Source organism: Brachyhypopomus gauderio, chromosome 17, assembly GCF_052324685.1.
Source record: "Brachyhypopomus gauderio isolate BG-103 chromosome 17, BGAUD_0.2, whole genome shotgun sequence".
Classification (NCBI taxonomy): Eukaryota; Metazoa; Chordata; class Actinopteri; order Gymnotiformes; family Hypopomidae; genus Brachyhypopomus; species Brachyhypopomus gauderio.
In genome coordinates this window covers 2,462,824-2,483,306 of record NC_135227.1, presented here as the reverse complement: position 1 = coordinate 2,483,306, position 20,483 = coordinate 2,462,824, and the positions used below count along the sequence as shown (strand labels likewise).

The 20,483-nt window shown below is 41.7% G+C and overlaps 1 protein-coding gene across 1 annotated transcript; it reads left to right on the top strand.

Annotated features, from left to right (window-relative positions):
- Window positions 1-15,546: 15,546 nt before the first annotated feature.
- dio2 (iodothyronine deiodinase 2) lies at window positions 15,547-18,654 on the top strand. The gene is made up of 2 exons (XM_076978895.1): window positions 15,547-16,216; window positions 17,687-18,654. Exons 1-2 carry the CDS (start codon window positions 15,872-15,874, stop codon window positions 18,245-18,247), a joined length of 906 nt encoding a protein of 301 aa, XP_076835010.1. The 5' UTR covers window positions 15,547-15,871; the 3' UTR covers window positions 18,248-18,654.
- Window positions 18,655-20,483: the final 1,829 nt, after the last annotated feature.

Here is a 20,483-nt window from a genome sequence, read left to right as displayed (position 1 = left end):
AAATAGTTGCCAGGAAACAGAGCTCTGAGCTTCCAAGGAGCTCGGATACTATGATCCCACAGAACAACACTTGCTATTTCTAAATGAAATGTTTGCCATTATAGGATTGATGCAAACAAACAAACATATATTTAAAAGCAAATTCTGTACCCATTATCAAGTCAAAAGACATTTTTTATTAACCATAATGTAAATATATATAATGTAATACAAATATATTTACATTATACCATAAAATAGAGTATTGGCCAAATCAAGCCTCCAGACACCAATATAACCACTGCCTTTTAGTTTGTCATCTGCAGTCAGTCAGGCTAGCTAGCTAGCCACCACAGACTGAATAAGGATATGTAATTAATTTCATTAATACCTACAGTATATCCCTAGCATATGTAAACAAACACTACATAAACAAACTTTTGTTTTCAGTTTAGCATATATCTTTTTTTTTTTTTTTTTTAACATTTGTTTACTTATTTGTGGCCAACAGCACACCAGAAATGTCAGGTGATTTGTATTGAAGGTAATGTGATAGATAGAGCATGCCTTGTGTCTGCTTGGCTAAAAACATACTGTCCATTCAACCTTGCACTTCAGTCCACGACACTTTCCCTGAAACAGTTCAGCCAAAACTGCATTGCCCTTGCCAGGACTTTAGTATGGGTTGTTTCTGTTTGGCAAAAAGCTCCCTGTCCTACCTAATCCTGTGTCCCAACCATTCCCAGTCTCCCCTAACTAAACAACTTGGACAAAAACAGGTTTGCTTCTGCCAGGACTCTTGACGTTTTACGAGACTTTCCCACGATCTCAACACATAGCTAGCATAAAATCAATACAGAATCGGTTGTGTGAAGAAAATAATGTTTTGACCTTCTTAGGACCTGGAGTTATTTTTTTATAAGCTGGAACACAGCAGCTCCAAGTGCCCAACAAACATCTTATTAAATGTTAGAAAAATGATTCTCAGTTGATGTCTAAGGAGACAGCTTCAGATGTTAACACACAGGTGTCAACGCCAACATTTATTTTTGTTTGTTATGTATTTGTGATGGTATGAATTTTAGTCATTTTATTTTGTTCTGATCTTTTAATTTTTTAAGCATGAGACTTAAAAATTATTTTCCCTTTTTTTTTTTATCAAAACACCAAAAAAGTTTAACAAAACATATGTAATAATATATCAGTCAGCTATCTATGACATCAACGATGGATGAAGAGATGTCTGAGACTGAAATATCTGATGAAGATGAATGTTATACAGCACGGCACACTGGCAGAATCTCAACCTATTATGAACACAAACACACTTGCAGAAACGTGTTTCCTGACTGAATTAGCCTGTCAAAGTACTGAAAACATCACTTTAAAAACCATAGCCCACCAGATATAGAAGTCAAATAATTCTGTTATGCAAACCATGACACCTTTACATTCCACTATGGGTACAATGACGAATCAAATTAGTACCCTGATTAATCAATGTTGTTACTCTATATTTATTTAATCCCATCCTCATTTACATAATATAATAATATAATGGTTGTTTATGTGTAGACCTGCGTGCTGACCACAAACTGTTTTGGTGATACAAACAGTGATGGCCAGTTATGTAACTTGGCCAGGGAGCCCATGTGGTATATGTTGGTGTGTCCCTGCCCACACAACCGCCGGCCTAGTTCGCCTCTCTAATGAAGCACCAGTCTGTGCCCAGGGACGGCGGCTCGGGTACGGCGGCAGAAGACAGTACGCTGGGATTCTCATTACACCATCCACAGGATATCTGGAACAAGCGGGTGATTCACGGGGAGAGGAGAAGGCAGGAGCAGTCATCAGTTCATCCCCACGCCTAACACAGAGGCGCATTGTTACGCTAAACCGCTTTCAGGGCCGTCAATGGCATCAGGGCTTGTTAAAGAGTTTGACGACTCTGCACTTTATCGAAACTGAATATGCATTTCAGGTTTGGCACTGGAACATCGGGCTGGCATACACGCTACCCGAGCCCAGACTGCTGGCTGACCCTAGAGTAGATTATTATTAGCTGTTTGTTTACCAGTTAGGGGAAGAAACAATATACACTCACGCACAAAAATGAAAGTCTCTGTGAGACCAACACTAGAAATAAGACGAGATGTGAGGGAAAGCTGGGATTGACCATGTAATGGAGCTGAACACTGTTTAGCACCTGTGAGAGTAGGGGAGGGCCGATGCCGGCCGAGCTGGCAGGAAGTGTTTGGTTTTAAATCCCACCCCAGGCATCTTTGCTCTAACGACCACAGTGTCTGACTGAGGCCTGTGGAAACTCCATGAGAGAATTCAAAGGAAACACTGAAAGTTATGAGTGGGAGCCTGCGCTATTGCTAATGCTAACGCCGACCAAGCATAACTTTTGTATACTTGTATATTTGATACTAATATTGAGAGATTTCAGTGTACCCAACATAGAAGCACAGATACATGCGGCATCATACTGGACGCTGCTCAGTTGTGTATGTTGGTTAATGTACAATTGCATATTGTATCACCTTTAATGTCATGATCCATCACTGTGCAACCAAGCATGTCTTATAGTGACGTGTGCTGGCAGAGTTTACTTTGGAAAGGCCTTTAGCAAGATCTTTCAAGCTACTAAACGGTAAATTGACTGTGAATGAGCAGTGGACCAGTTATGTTATGGTACAGCTGTCCCTCATGAAACGTATTTGGGGCATGGTTGTAATGGAACTGGAGTTTCTTTACTCATCCTTCATATTGCAGCTATGTGTGCAGTTGGTGACTTGTGTATGCCCCCAGTGACATGGAGAGAGAGAGAGAGGACGCACAATAACACAACAAATTACATAGTGACAGAGAGAAAGAGAGTAACACAATAACAATGAGTAACAGTGACAGAGAGAGAGATGGAGAGAGAGAGAGAAAGGAGGAGACATTTATTAGTGTCTTATACCTGATGTCTTGTACAAAGAATCTTTAAAAACAAGGTGGATTTAATGTTAAATCAGATGAAGGTACAATCCTTCATGTCTATCTTAGGGCCATAAAACAGAATTATGAAAAGGTTTCCCTCCCATAAGTTCTGAAATATTAGTAATAAATAAGTAACAATAATTTCATACTTTGCCTGAGGTGTGCTCTCTATAAAATATTTCTATTTTCCACTGACCAAAGCCATGTTAGTTCCTCCTTTGCCAAACAGTGGCATAGCAATTGATCCCTGCAGTAGAAAAGGACCCAAGAAATAAAAGTGATGGTGCTGGAGTGGCCTGAGCTGCCATGTATTCCAACACACCATCAGCAGACACAGGAGGAGGAGCTTATATGCTAATCCATAAACTTGGCATAAAAGTGGCCTCTCTGATTGGGTGAGGAAGGTCGCTAATCCGTGTCTGGACACAGGCAGAGAGGGGACTTTGTTCTGGCCCAGGCTCAGGTGCCAGCTCATTACAGACACTTGCCAGCTCGCGGGGGGTGTGGGCGTCTGAGACAGAGGATCGTCTTGATGACAGTGAAATTAAAGCAAAAGGTCAGTGATGTCCTCTGGAGCTCTGGAGTACAGACAGACCCAGCACTTTTCGGAGTGTGTGACTTCTCCAAAAAACAGATTTGTGTGGTTCCAGTCTGTGCTTAAACTACAGCACAAAGATGCCAAAGAAATATGTAGTCATTTAAGATCATTATATAAGTCCTGATGTGATTTTTCTTGGCATGGTTAAATCTGGCCAAACTGTCACCCACTAATGCTAATGGTTAGCATAGCTCGTGTGGTGACTCCCTGCTGTTTGTGCAATATGCTAAAGCTTCCATGACATTAGAAACAGTTCTTGGCCTCTGCTTCATGTGGCAAAACAATTCTGAGGGCAATATATGGACGCGATGTCTATTTTAATGCTCATCTAGGTTGAGTGTGTGATTTTCATTTTTTATAGCTGTTCCTGAGCACACAATGCCAGATTGTATTTAGTGAGGTATTTTAAGATATTCCCTTATGAGAGAAACGATAGCACATGGTTCTGCTTAAAGGCACACAGGAAGACTTAGTCCTAAAATAAGTATCCCTATAATCTGTTTCAGATCCTCCTCAGAACCTGGTCACAATGAACGTATACATGTTCTTCTTAATCTGTTCAGGAGTTAATGAGGAAATAAAAAGGAGCTGACACGTTTAGATATGAGCTGTACTCTCCATAAATACCATCAGTTGAGCAGTTTCATGATTTTGTGACCTCTTGCATGCACGGCCAATCTAACGTCACACCATCACGCAGACAAACACTGTCTGGAGGTTTGGGAGTATTTTGCCAGCTCATTTGGGAAGGTTCGCTGCAGCAGGACAGATTCCAGGGATGACGGGCTGGAATCCTGCAGGGCTGGGGTAGGATCCTGTAGGGCTGGGGTAGGATCCTGCAGGGCTGGGGTAGATTCCTGCAGGGCTGGGGTAGATTCCTGCAGGGCTGGGGTAGGATCCTGTAGGGCTGGGGTAGATTCCTGCAGGGCTGGGGTAGGATCCTGCAGGGCTGGGGTAGGATCCTGCAGGGCTGGGGTAGATTCCTGCAGGGCTGGGGTAGATTCCTGCAGGGCTGGGGTAGATTCCTGCAGGGCTGGAGTGGTCGGCAGTGTTTGTTGAGTACACAGCTAACATGGCGACACTGGTTTGCTCATGAAAGCATTCTTGTTAAACTTTCACAGAAGTCATCTTATTCCCTGAAATTCAGTCATACTTAGAAATTTGTTGTTGGTTATTTGGCCTGATGGGTGTAATATGTTGGTTCCCCTGGAAAGATATAAATGAATGTAAAAGGGTTGACTTTTATAGCATTGTGCAACTTTATATATACTTTTATAAAGTGATTTTATAACTATGGAAATGGTTAGGGTTTTATAGCATTATGCAACTTTATATTTCCTTTACAGAGGAATTATAAAATATATGTTTTATATACTTTGATATACTTTAAATATATATATTTTACAGCAGTTGTATAAATATGGAAATATGTACTTTCATTAAATACAACACATTTGACATAATACAACCAGTGGCATATCGCGCGTGTGTGTAACTAATAAAACTCGTATGCCATTTGTGCTCATGTATGTTGTGTACTGGCAGCAGAAAGGACCCATGTCTGCTACTGCATGCCAGTAAACAGAGGCTGACTGTGTTGATCGCGTTTCCCCAGACATAATTGGAGGAAAATGCCAGCAGGCTTTCAATAAAGGACTGATGGAACTGATTAAGAATGACTGTATCACCAAAATGTATTTCCATTTCTATTTAATGTATGAAGAAAGTACATCCTCTGCTTACAATGTTTAGCAATAGTACTAAATTCACAATAATTGCTAAATTCACTGTTTACTCACCAAATATCTTATTTACTCAAAACTCACACTTGTACTAGTGAAATAATGTGCACTACCACTGTTAGCATCACATTAAATTCTCCATATTCTCTCCATTTTAAAGAAACACAGTGCACATTGTGCCTTAACTCCAGCTGTTGCGATGCACGATTTGTGTTAAGCGTTCTCCAGCTCAGCAGTTCTCTGAGACCCCCCCCCCCTCCACAGTCTCTTGACAACAGAACACATATCAGTCCTCTACAGCAAAGTACAAGTTCAAATTTATGATGATAATAAACATTAACCTATTTTTAATAATACAGCACAGTAGGGTGACATAAATTTTCAGCCAACTTTATACATGGGGTTCTGAGAAGAAAAATATTTTTCTAACCAAAATAGCAACCTAACTAAAGCAAACCAGTTTGGGACTTTACTCCATGACCACACCCGCCTCCTCCCCAAAACACCTCCACACCCTTCCTGAGCACCCCGTAGGCACCAACCCCTCAAATATGATCACTCTCATACCACAGGGCCATTGCCGCTCCAGTATTTCTGAGTGGTGGACCATTTTCAACCCCAACAGTGACACTGGCAACTCGGACCGGTTCTGGTCTCACACGTGCGCCATCATATATGGGAAATGGTTCTCTCGCCGAATGATATCCAATGAGTGGTGGTCATGTGATCAGAAACTGACCAGTGTAGCACATGTATGATGGGTGTACCTAATAAAGTGGCCAGTTTTTATGGGTACAGGAGTGAAGAATATAACAAAGCACCTACCAGTGTGTACTCCATACTGAATGTTTCCATGTGCATACTGCTGACTACATTTACAGTTTTTGCCATAGATGCCACCTACCAGATGGATATATTAATTCTTTCATGGAAGTTTGATAAAATAAACAACAGGCATTCAGACTGACAAGTCTGATTATTAGGTCTGGACACCATGGAGAGATGCACGGTATTATTCTAAAGTGAAACTTTAAAGTGAAAAGTGTTCTTGGCTTTTAGCTACTGATTGCCTTGCTGTGGTTTTCAACATGGCCACCATATTGCTGCATCACCCATAAAAGTGGTTGATCAGCATCCGTGACCCAGAAAGCATTGCCACAGACCAGAGGTTTTCAATAGTCACGTCCGTGTATAGACTCAAGCCTGTTTTTTTTTTTCTCTTTAATGGAATTATGGGTGGTTGGGTGCTGCACGAACAGTGTGTAAAGAAAAAGTGCTAAGTCATGCATGCGGTTGCTAATTGCCGAGCAGACCGAGCCTCTGCTTTGTCCCATTGAAGCATAAGGAAGTTGAGCAACAATGCTGCTTCTCCACGTCGCAGGTCAGTGCCCCCAAATTAAATCTCCCTGACGCAGCCTGTTAGCAAACAGTTCCTTCATCGAAACACCGCTGGAAAGTTTGCTCTTTGAAGAAAAAGAGCTGCATTCAAAAGAGGCTCGCTTTTTGGACACCGGACCGGTCGTTCAGACCACGGACGTGTCATGTCCGCAAAGTGCTCTCCGGAGGTGTGCTGACATGACAAGTGCTGTGGGTGTTTCCCGGTTCAGAGAGAGCTGCAGTTTGACAGAGTTGCAGGCCACGGCGTGCATGAAAGGTCATGTTTACTGGTTTCCTGCCAATTCCTCCGACCTACACTGCAGTGATTCCAATCTGTAAAACTTACACGATTGCCATGTGATTCAGGGTAATATGTTTCAGGCACAAGTCGATGTGTCTGACAGTTGTGGTTATGGAGCATATGTGTGCCCGAGAGCTACCGATGTCTCACACACGTTCACACACCCACACCGTCACTCTTTCCTTCAGAAGGCTGAGCTTCACAGTCATGTTGGAGGTCACAGGTCCAGATTATTGAAATACCACTTTGCAGAGGCCACATGTACTTTTGACAGTCATTCATAATCGAAGTTGGCCAATGCCACGCTGCCTGATAGTTGAAGGGATATTTATGGCTATGTTAGATGATTTTCGACCAGACTATGTTTACTCTCCCTGGAAGTAGTGTCTGGCTAGGTCCAGTTTACTGATTAAACATGTGCAAAGTGTTACATTTCATCTAAATGTAGACCAACCCCCCCCCCCCCCCCCCACACACACACACAAACATATACATACACACACGTGAGATATTTCACAAGTTCTCAACAGCTCATGTGCTTTATTTCTCCTTTAGGCTTAAATGTCAAGAGTAACACAGTGTGTGGGAACTAGCCTATCAGTAATGTAAATGACACTTTACTGGCCACAGCGATCAGTAAAAACACAGAAAACAAGCGAAGACGTCATTGTGGGACTTGAGGCACTCGGTCTTCCCTGAAAGTACTGAAGGGTGTGCTTGGGAGTGCTCTTTCAAACACCTGTCTGCTCTCAGGCCCTTCTGGGTCCTTCTGTCTGTCACCATCCAGAGCAGGTAGACAGCTGTCTGCCACATTAGATTTTTTGTTTTGTTGAAAATAACAACAAAATCAACAGAAAGCAGAGCGCATCTCCGCTTGTGACGCAGACACTGTTCTGAGCTCTCCTCTCATCCTTCCTGACTTTCCTCACTTCGAACGGCCTTGGCAGGATTCGCAACATCTGCAAAAAAAAATTCACTGGCGTCATTAATTGTTCCCACACAGCCATGATTTCGGTATTAATCAAGAAGGGGGTGCGCATGCGGAGCGGGCGGAGGGATGCGGTGGTTGTTATCACGAGTTCCGCGCATGGCTCTTCCCAGGTGGACGTCCGAGAGGCGGACGAGAGGCCCGGCGCGCGATCGCTCTTACGCCTCGTTAACTACATGTCATCGTTCATTCTGCAAAAACGATGTTTGTAAAGAAGAGTCGGATCACTTTCGTCCCGTCAAGGGGACTCGCCATGGAAACTCAGGAAAAATAAAGAGACATTGCTGCTGAGGAATGAGGATCTTCAGTGGTTTGAGGGTTCAGAGGTTCTTCCCAGCTTCTCCACAGGTCAGTGACAAAAATCGTTACACTGCGTTCACCATGTTTTATATAAATGGTTTGTTGGTCCTTTTTCTTCTTTATCCATGCCCCTACCTTCCCAATTTGTTGGTCAATAAAAGTCCTTTTCCCTATACTTTTCAGCACATTGTAATCTGGCTTCTGGGGTTTTTCTCTGACGTGCTGATGAAAAGATCTTCACTTCGCAAGGAGCCCTTAATTTGTAACCTTAACTCTTTTCTAATAGCATTCACATCGCTCGCATTTCTTCACAAACGTCTTTTCGGGCTCTTGTGCCTGTGCAGTCTTTATGGACCCTTGTGCGTGTGCAGTCCCAAAGTAGAAGCTTTCTGCTGTCATGATGGACTTACATGCGGTGAACACAAATCTGAACAGAAATTCAGTTTATTATACTTTTATGGTTCTATACTTTGTGTAATTTATGTATAGTAATGGTTCTTTAAAGGGAATCTTCTCTTATTGGATGTACTAACATGATTTGGTCTGTGGTAAATTTTTAGCATATATTTATTCTACAATGCCAGATACAAAAGCTTAGGACAAGGTAAGATATGGTTTTGCATAACAGACTTGAGACCACTGTTTTATGTGCTAAAGGAAATAATGCTAAATGCTAAAGAATGCTAAAAAAAAACCCTCAAACAAATAGCTTATCCTGTTAAGACAGATCTATTATGCCAGACATTTCAATTCTCATTATAGTAACATGTTTTTATTCCTCAACATGGATTGGAGAAAAAAAACAATTTTGAAAATGACTTAATGGCTACACAGTGAGGCCAAGTAATACATTGACAGACAGAGGAATCACACGCGCTGCTTTAATATTGCTACTCGGAGTTCATGTAAGTACACTAATCTCCCCCAACATTATGCTTGGAGCGATATGACGCACTCCCCGTGGTTTATCTGAGCTCAACATCACAGACGCTCGTCCTCGCTGATTCAATTAATGTCCGTCTCTGTGGTCCCATGTTTTTGAATAATCATGCACTGGAGCACACAGTCCGAGCTCACGCGCGAGGATGTTTGGATTCGGTCCGCAGGTGAGCAGACGTGCACCCAAAGCTCGCCTGGCCGATACGTTTCTGCATCGATGACCTTTTAATGCCACTCTGACGTACTCAGCTGTTGACCCTGCAGTGAACATGTGTGAGCGTGTCAGCCATCTGGAGGGACGTCAAGGGCCCTTGGGAGGGGACAGTGCGAAGGGGACAAGCCAAGTGGAGCTTGGAGTCTAGGTCAAGTGTGCAGGTAGTGAAAACACACAGAGTTACCACTCAAGCCTCAAGTAGCGGCTTTTGTGACCCCTCTCACTGCTCAAGGACAGCATCAGCAGTGGCTGTGAAGAGCAGTATGACTAACACTCTGCCACTAATCACTGTTACGCTGTACGGTTTTGTGTCTGCTATTAATCCCTGACCATATAAGGCTTGGTGTCTGCTACTAACTTATTTACTTATTGTTACTGCTAGCTTGTGTTCTTAAAACATTATTATTATTATTATTATTATATATTTGGGATGAATGGAGCTGTTACTGAATGCAGTTTGAAGGCCAGGCCAGCTATATGTTCAGACTTGCGTGAGTACGTGTCTAGCAGATAACACTTTTGGAGCAGTCTGGGAACAAACCACTCGTGTGCACAACGAAAACTCCTTTTCCAGGACTTTTTGCGGGAAGTCCCGTTTGAGTGAGCTAGGACAGGATGGGCTGCAGGATGTATGAGTCCGTCCTCCTCTGTCCACATCCTGGGTGAACTCGTTCATCATAGGAGGAAACGGAAGGAACTGCGCTTGGTAGCACCCGACTGCTCATTTAATCCATGTTTCCATCACAGGTCAGATGGACTGTGGTCTCCAAGGGCCACTATCACAGGTTGGGTATACTGTACGTTTTCAACCTTTATTTTATATGTTTGTAGTTCTTTGCTTCAGGTGTTAATATTTAATGCCAAAAGCTGAAAATCACAGCGAATTGCACTGTCATTGTCCAACGCCTCCGGCTCCTGGGAGTGTGTTAGGCTCCGGTTTTCCCATTATGTCTACGGTGAAGTCATAACTCATATGAAGGAAGGCTGGTGTTAAAGGCTTTCAGAGCTCATGCTCAAAGCAAAAACAAAAATAGTTCCACACTTTTGATGGCGTATATTTGACACACTTTGTTTTACGCAGGCCTAAATCAGCCTATATATGAGCCTTTTGGAATGTGTCCTACACTGAACTCAGTGACATTCAAAAGGCTTTTAGTGAAGGAGGAAACAACAGCAATAAAATTTCTATAACCAGGACTGCCTTAGGCGAATCGTGGATATGTTTTAGAAACAGTGCCCCAATATCAATTCTCATCAAATACTGCTTCACTCCAATAAACAAAACGGCTTTTTGTGTATACAGCGCGTGGCCAGTTCACAAACCCGTAGGACGCAACCTTAACACAAGACTGCTCTAGCGCCATGGCGGGTCAAAAGCTAGCACACGCCTCCACAAACACGTGTAGCCCTCTGCTGGTGTTTTTAAACTGGTGGCCACAAAACATGAGAAACCCTCAGAAGAGAAATTTACTCTATGTCCAAACAGGCTGGTGATTTTATACAGAAGCAGAGAGACCAGAGCCCTCACTTCTCGGCATCGACCACAGCGTGTTTGAAAGGGTTTAAACGGTCACAGAGCACACCACCACTATCCGCTATCCCTTATTACTTTACTGGTGCAAGATTTAATTTGCTGAAGCCGCAATGTATTGAAAGAACACGAGCCATTTTCATTGTACGTGTAGTGCTGTGGTGATGACTGCATGTGGATAATGGAAAAGATTTGGGTTTTTGGCGCATTCACAGAGCGCAAAAGGTTCTGTCAATTACCACGAATACAGCTGAGCAGCCACTGACTGCCACAGTGTCACGTGACAATCGGGCACTATATGTATATACACACACAAACACACACACACACACACACATACATACACACATATATATAAATATACACACACACACACACACACATATATATATATATATATATATATATATATATATATATATATATATATATATATATATATATATATATATATAATATGAATATACACATATATATATATATATATATATATATATATATATATATATATATAATATGAATTTCTTGATTCGTTTCTGCAAGCATCTGCTCCAACATTTCTTGGTTTATAAGATAATTTCCCAATCCTGGACGCTGCTTATATAAGGTAATATGAAATGGAAAATATGATCTTCACCACATTCAATAGGGCATCAGTTTCAAGCGTTGTGGCCAGATATTGGACAAAGGCTGTGCCTGCTGTAGGAGCTGGGTTGGTGCTGGGTCCTGCTGGGTCCTGCTGGGTCTGTGCTGGGTCCGTGCTGGGTCCTGCTGCTCTGGAAGCGTGGGCTGGTCTAGGCAGGAGGCCTCGTCTTGCTTATGTGTCCTGGCTTTACTTTTTGGCTGGCCCAGCGGTTCTTTCTTATCTCCACCCATATAAATACAGCGCATAACATTCCATTTCTGAGTGGATAAAACCTCACCCCCGGAAGATTCTCTGTGTGTGTCTCTCTAAAGCCGCGGACCACGGCGAGTGCAGGTTTGGAGTCTCATCTTTGCAGTTACTTTAACGCCAATAACTGCATTCTTGGCAAAATTTTCGTTAGACGTTGTTGTGCATAAACATTCTATGCAGATGCTGAGAGCCAAGTTTGCATTATTGGAGTCCATTGTCTCTTGGCTTTGCTCCTGCTTGTATACAGTGCGGCGATGAAGGTAAATATTTGTCAGAAGCAGCCATAGGACAATGTTTACAGTGGAAAGTTTCTTAATCTCCATGAAATCAGTGGTGCTTATATAATAAACAGAATTACATTCTTTATGCGTGACTAACACAGAATAGTTCCTTTCTTAAATGCAAAATTGGCCTCGTGCACGGCTGCACCACTACAAAGGCCGTGAACGCGTTGCTTTCATCCATGTCTGACACATGCCAGTCACCAGTGTTGCTATGTCACACTGACTCCAGAAGGCAAATGAACTTTGTCTGTCTGAAAAGCTAGTGCATGGCTGATCTTTTGAAATCTAATCATAAAATGTTTCTTCCTGTTTTGTTTGTCTATCTGTCTGTCTGTGTGTGTGTGTGTGTGTGTGTGTGTGTGTGTGTGTGTGTGTGTGCTAATACAGCTGGCTGGAAGGACATTTGAAATCTTTAAAACACACTCTATGTATGGCACACATATATTTTGTGTTTTTAAAAGCATCATAGCCTATCTGTGCTGTTGTGGTACAGCTTGGCTTCAGTGACCATATATTCGTATGTGAAACCACAATACAGTGATGTACCTCAACCTTTTCAGTGATAATTGAAAACAATTGAAAACAAGCTGACCAGCCCTCTTCCATACCTGATGTGTCTACATCGCTAAGGATCCGAACCCTAGCTCGCCTTCTCTCTGTCCAAACTGTCAGGGCCAGTTCTTCTGTACCATTGATGTTAATCGAACAGGCATGTCGACTCTGTAAGGGCATGTAAAGACATAATGAGTAACCTCAGGGTCAGCATGTCTCAGCACTGAAGGCACAACGCCAGAGTTGATGTGCTAGTAAGATGGCAAACTGTAAAAGAGAAAGACAAAACAATCTACATATTGTTTGCACGCCGAGAACGGTCACCTTGGTAATGCTATAGTTACCAAGTCTTCCATATTTAGATGATATAGACCTTGTTACCTTTATTGATAAAGCCCCGAATAAAAAAAAATTGAAATACAAAATCCACATGGCTACAATATAAAGCTAGTCATTGCTGAGTTTGTTAATACCGTAATTAAAGCAGGCCAATGAAGTTAAAATCGTTGCTGCCGTATTTCTTGATGAAAAAATGCTCCTTGATCACAGCAAGTGATTAAGAGGGTGTATCGGGATGTCATCAGCAGTCGTTCTGGACTGAGAACCGTTTGGCATTGATGTTGTCAGTGGAACTCTAAAGAGGATGTGTGGATGTGCCCCTCCGGGGGATGTTGGACTCAACACGCAGCATCTGGTACGAGAAGCTTTGTGAATGCATGTGTTTCTTTTTGTAAGTATTTCATGTGCGTCACTGTTGCCCTAACAGCAGACAATGTTTGGAGAATTTCCCCCTGAATAATTCACTCAATTAAAACGTAGAGCTTTTTAAAGTCGGAGCCGATGTTGCGTTCATGAGCTGGCGTACAAAGAAATGATATAAGCTTAACTTGATTATTCTGTGCTTATTATATTATCCCCAATTAACATATGAGAATTAAATAAACACTGTTTTGCTGAAAGAACAGATAAATTACCAGATTAATTGTGTCCCATGGATCTTGGGCAAAGTAAGTGTGACAGTACGGGATTATCCTGGCAGAGCCGGCCCAATATATGTCCACTTTCATAGACGCATGAGCTAAATGTTGCACACACAGACATTTGTTCGAGTCTATTTCAAGTCGGACGAATCGCGCCGCACTAAAGACGGAACAGCGTATGCCGTTACTGTGGCTTTGACTTCCCGCTGCAACCTTGTTAGAGTTCTGCGTGAGAGTGATGTTGGATTGAACTCCCAAATAAATGAGAAACTGGGAGCAGAGTCGGTGTGGCAGGATAAACCCACTGACCCACTACACGCATGTTTATGAGCTGCCTGTCAAGTCAAAGGGGACCAAACAGCTGGCCACAAGAAAAAGCTAAAAGGGTGAAGCGGCGACCGCTGTCCGCCCCCCCATCAATCCTACTATTGTTATGGCACTGTTCATCTGGGAGTCACTGATATTTAAGCAAAACATATTTTCAGAATTCGTCCAACCCCACTATCCTCCTTGTTTTCCTTTGGACAAAGATCAAAGGCGAAAATGTGTATATGTAGCATCTCATATAAGTTCTGTGAGTACAGAAAGAGATTGATACGTGCGTTTGAGATGCAAATAGGCAGGAGACAGTGGAGTACTTGTGTCGCTGACTGATTGGCTTGGATGGTGTTTCTGGATCAGTGGGGTGAGCAGCAATACGTCGCGTCTCCGACCTCAAGGGTGAGGAACCTCTGACATCAAGTGAACCTCGTAATTATTTGTCAATGTTCGCTCCACAGGGAGGATTGACAAGTCGGGTTTTCAGCAAGTTTGACGCGGAATATTTGTTACACATAATTATGTGAACCAGACTCTTTAAAAAAGAAAAACACTAAACACTTCTCAAGTTTCCGAATCAAGCTATTTTCAACTTGCACAGGGAAAGGAAGCCTGACTAAGATGCTGTGTATCTTCAGCATCTACAAAGTTCATTTAAGTTCAGCCCACATTAACACACAATATATGTCTCTGAAATTATGGGATAATTAATTAAATAAAAATAGAGAATTGTGCAGGTGAGGTTTTTTATTTTGTGGATTCAAGGAGGGTCAGTCTGCTTGGTTATGAGCACCACACACACAAAGGAAAAGGTCAGTAAATACTGCCTCCTCATGTGTGAGGCTCAGATTCACTGGAAGAAAATAACTGGCTTGTATCTGATACACAATGCCCAAAAAGAACAATTCATTCCACAGGATTGGCTTTGTTTGTTCTAGTGATATTGGCATTATATTGTTTCTCAAAGAATGAAATTTAATGATAGACTGGCTTGTATCTGATAGCCCATCCCTACAAAGTATAGTTCATTAGTCTTGGTTATGTCTGATCTGGTGATAACGACATTGAATTGTATTCTATGGTCTAGAAAAGCTAAGTAAAGAAAAGAAAAACATGAAAGCCATATGCACATTACATTAGTCACTCAAACAAAACCGCAGTCTGCTCGATTCTTTCTTTTGTTCATACAATAAGCACAAATTTAGTGTGTACTGCAATTAGAGACTCAATACTGCTCTACAGGTTTCTCTGATAACAGAACCCCTCAGGTGAGGCGAGGCCGATTGTACCTGCTCATCTAAACCTCTATGTTTACCCTTCTAATCCCATAAATATGCCTCTGCCAGTGGTGGAAATTATCCCTAATGATTATATATATATATATATATATATATATATATATATATATATATATATATATATATATATATATATATATATATATATATATATCTCTTCATGTATTTACTGTGTCATCAGTTATTAGACATCAACACACACAACGTCTACACTTTAATTAAGAACCTATATCTAATATTAGTGAACTTTGAGAAAGTCTCAAGTTCCTCTCGTCTGTACCATTGCATCACTGTTATCCGCTCTGCATGACGTCGTGATGTCACCATAAATAAGCTTGAGGTGTATTTCAGAGCCGGGAATGATTTACGGTATAAAAAGACCGCTGCGACCAAGGATATTTCTCAGCGGGGATCCTTTGTAATTGCAAGGGGCAGGGAGGAAGGAATTTGGCACCATCTCTCAGGACCGCTCTTCACCAGAACAACTCTGCGTCTTTTACTGGCAGAGGAGAATTCGGTGCACGACAAGTAGCCAAAAACTACATCCTCTTCTGTCAGGCTAAATTAGCATCTCCGTCTTAACTTTGATGACAGTCCGTGACAGGGTGGCGATAGAGAAGAAGACAGACAGCCAAGATGGTTCGAAAAAGGTGAAGTTTAGAAACAAAGAGCCGCATGAGCCACCTGTTACCGCCACTCGTCGGAAAATGGGCATGTTGAGCGTGGACCTGCTGGTCACCTTGCAGATTTTGCCGGGTTTCTTTTCGAACTGCCTGTTTTTCGTGCTGTACGACTCGGTCGTGCTCGTGAAACGTATCGTATCACTCCTCAGCTGCTCGGGAGCCGCCGCTGGCGGCGAATGGCAGCGAATGTTAACTTCTGCAGGCTTGAGGTCCATATGGAACAGCTTTCTGCTGGATGCATACAAGCAGGTACGCTAGCAACAGGCATCATACTTTAATACTTTTATACTTTTGTTATATATATATATATATCACATATAGCATATATATATATATATATATATATATATATATATATATATATATATATATATATATATATATATATATATATATATATGATTTTTATGTGATGCGATGTGATTTTTTTCCAACTTTAAATTTTTTTAAACAAACCTTTCATATCATTATTTGACTGTTTTCCTGAATTTTAGATATTTAAATACTTTAAACTTTAATTTGCATTTTAATAGGAATTAGGTTAGCTTTAGTTTGAAGTTTTAACGTTCAAACTACACACCACTTTTCATTTAAACTATGACACTGGCAATTCCATTCAATATAAAGAATCTTGAACTTTGATCTCCAGACAGTCAATGCACCCGAAGGCCAATGCCCTTTAAATCTGCTGGATACTTTGCCAGACGTCTGGGTACTTTTAGTGTTACTTTTTAGTTACTTTTTAACTTGGAATTCATTAAAGATTTCCTAATATAGCGTAGTAAACTTTGGGATTGCCAATGTAATGTTTTCAGCATCGTCTGCTGTAAACACACTTTTGGCTTTACATGGGGCCAGTTGCCCCATTTCTGGAACTGGCATTCAACTGGTGTTACAGCTATTAAACAAACCCATAATCAGCACTACTGGGGCAATATTAATACCATATTTCTGATTTGAAACACAGTGTTTCGATAAAACAAAGAGCTGGAGAGGGAGCCTGGGGAAAAAAAAGAACAATGTAATACCTAATAGCATCCTGCTTTGTAAAAGTACTACTTCTAAATGTTTGATTTACTATATATCATCTAAGACATGCATTTTTCATTCACTATATACTATATCATCTAAAATGCTTTTTCTGAAAAAATAAAATAATAATCTGATTTAACAGGGTTGATGCAGCAGCACTTGTATAAACGTTTGTCATCTCGTGTCCTGGGCAGAGTCTACAACAGGGACCATGTACCAACCATGTGCTTTATTCACTTCTTTACTCACTGGTTTATACATCTTTAGTTACTTTGGGATGGCCAAAGCACAAATAAACAGTTGATGGAAAGTCTCACGAAGTTTCATGCTGGGATGAACTCCCAAGAATTTAGTCATTTTTGTATATGTACATGAAACCAGCTCTGAAAATCTGGGTACTTGTGAGTGGACATCTGGCTCACTCACGACTTTTATTTAGTAACATCACTAACGTTTCCACAGCAACAGAGAAACCAAGGCACACCTTGGTTTTTCTTAAGTCATTTCTCAAGAGCCTGTCACTCAGCCCTGCGGTGTGTGGATGTGTGAGTCTGTGGTGCGGGACTCTCCTGTTACTACAGCTGCTGCTGTGTTATTGTCTATGTGCTCTAGAGTGTCTCATGAATGGTAAGTTGTCTGTGCCCTTCATTGAGATACAGATACAGATCTTCTCTCCTGCCTCTCCAGGTAAAGCTGGGGGAAGCAGCTCCCAACTCTAAAGTGGTGAAGATCCCAGGAATCAGCGCCTGCCGATGGGACCCAGGCAGAAGGCCCGTAGGGGAGTGTCGCATCCTGGACTTTGAGTCGTCCGATCGCCCCTTGGTGGTCAACTTTGGCTCGGCCACCTGACCGCCATTCGTTAACCAGCTACCGGATTTCCGGCGGCTGGTTGAAGACTTTTCAGATGTGGCGGACTTCCTGCTCGTCTACATCGACGAGGCCCATCCATTGGACGGATGGGTAGCCACGCCCATGAAGCCCTACTCTTTTGAGGTCAGGAAGCACCGTAGCCTGGAAGAGCGGGTTCTGGCCGCACGCAAGCTGGTGGATCACTTCTCTTTACCCCCACAGTGCCAGCTCGTGGCCGACTGCATGGATAACAATGCCAACGTTGCGTACGGCGTATCCTACGAAAGGGTCTGCATCGTGCAAAAGAAGAAAATAGCTTATCTGGGGGGAAAGGGCCCGTTTTATTACAACCTTAAAGATGTGCAGCTCTGGCTTGAACAGAGCTATGGAAAACGGTAATTTCGAGCCAGGTCCGAGAGCCTTTTTATATGAACGGTGGCATAGTTTATTTTTATATAATGGAGAAAAAAAGAAAGAGAACTGCGTTCAGAACTGTTTGAAGGTGTCTCCAGAGGCAGTGTGAACCCTGCTCCTACTTGATTTTTTGAATTCTCTAAACTGACTGACAAGTTTGCTGGGTGGGATCCAACATTCTTAAAACTCTTTTATACACGACAAATAGAAACACTAAACACTAAGCATTGCACTTCGGGTTTTAAAGGATTTTACTGACAACAGACAGAACAGATTAAGTAACATTCGGCATTAATGTAGTATTACAGTATTACGTTTATACTAAATAACCATTATCGCACCAGAAGACCAAATTCAGCAGAGAAGAAAGCACAAGTGCCCATCTTATATATATATATATATATATATATATATATATATATATATATATATATATATATATATATATATATATATATATATATATATATATATATATATATATATATATATATATAAGGATAATTTATTTTTGTTAATGCTGATTTTATATATATATAAAAAGCACATGTAGTGCTTTTTTCCCCCCTTTTTGAACTTGACAATCACACATTTTCCATTTTAACTGAACTGAATCATAAGCTTGTACATGCCTGATTCATACTTTTAGCACACTGGTCTTATCACTGAACTGAAAACATTTGCTCAGTCAGTAACCTCTCAAAAGTACAAATGGAAATATTATAAATTGGAAGATATGGTGAGCAGATGAGATTGTGATGGTGAGATTGTGACTCTTAAATAAGACAAGATAAATCAATTTTAACATTTGGAATAATCTTTGAATGCTCATTAACAGTGACCGTATCCCGACTGGTTTTGGCAAATGAAGACATGAAAACGTTTTTGTGGACACTGCATTTTGGCAACACTGTACATGAATGCTGATGATAGAATTACAATTCAATAGTCTCTGAATGTTAAGAGGAAGTGTTTGAGAAAGTAGCTCACTATTCTTGTCTATTAATACAGACCTGCCTACAGACACTCCTTTATCTTAAAGACAGACTGGCATGTGAATGAAGACCACTGACGAAAGGAACCTGACTCCTGTTTGTGGTTGGATGAACGACCACGCCTCTCTGTCCAACCCTAAATGAGTGTGCCTGTAGACATGCTGAGATCTGCTCTCTGTTTCATGTTCAACATTTGCATATTCAGATATAATACATTTACTACATTTACATATTTAGTGCAACCAGCTGCTTTCATACAATGAGGAGGGGGAAAAAAGGAAAGAAAAAATAAAGCTATACATTGGCTGCTTACTGCATGACTGTTTCTCTTTCTGCTCTGATATGGTTCTGGGGAATTTGAGGGGCAGGATGGAAGAGGGGAGGAAAAGTTAGTGGAAGAGACTCCAGATGGATGCATCCCTCGGGTGACAGAAGTATGAGAAAAAGAGGTGTATACATTCACGGGAACTTCAGCTTCAAGGAGTGGGGGAGTGCCTGTGTTTTTGTTTCCACTAAAGCGATGTCTGCTGACACGCTCTCGCGATGCGTCTGAACATGTGCAGAACTATCGAGTGGTGTGACGTGGAGATCCTGGCTGACCTTCTGCACCTTCTAGGCTGCCAGTAACCATACAGCAGAAGATCTCTGGGAGAACGTGTCCCGGGGAAGTGGCGCGGAGCGGAAACGCTTGTCACGCCGCCACAGTGCTGGTGCGCTGGGATTCACTGAGGCGTCATTCACCAGCCGCCCGGGTCTTGGAAAGTGTAGCGCGGTGCTGTGTAACGTAGAGGTTGCCAAGTTCACGGATGGACGTGGTAGGGCAACAGCCCACAAAACGGGGCCATAGACGCTAACACTCCAGGAAGGAGTATCTCGGGGGACTTTTGAGGGACTTATATCTGGTAAACAGGTGCTGGACAGAATCATAAGCACTTCATTTAGAAGATGTCTCATTTACAAGGACAGAGCCCTGCTGAAGGGAGTGGAAAATCTGCTCACTTTTATTCAATTACAACGGGGACATAAAACATAGTAATGACCAGAGTTTGCCAAATCAGCCTATATAAATTAAAACAAAATGTTTATGCAAGCATTTAAATGTATGTGTCTGCCTTCAAAAGATAAGGCATTTATATCCTTACTTATACAGTGGATTATTTGATTTGGAAGACCACTGTCTCAGTAAAATTAACCCATGTCTGGTATCAATTTCTTTTAAATCATGT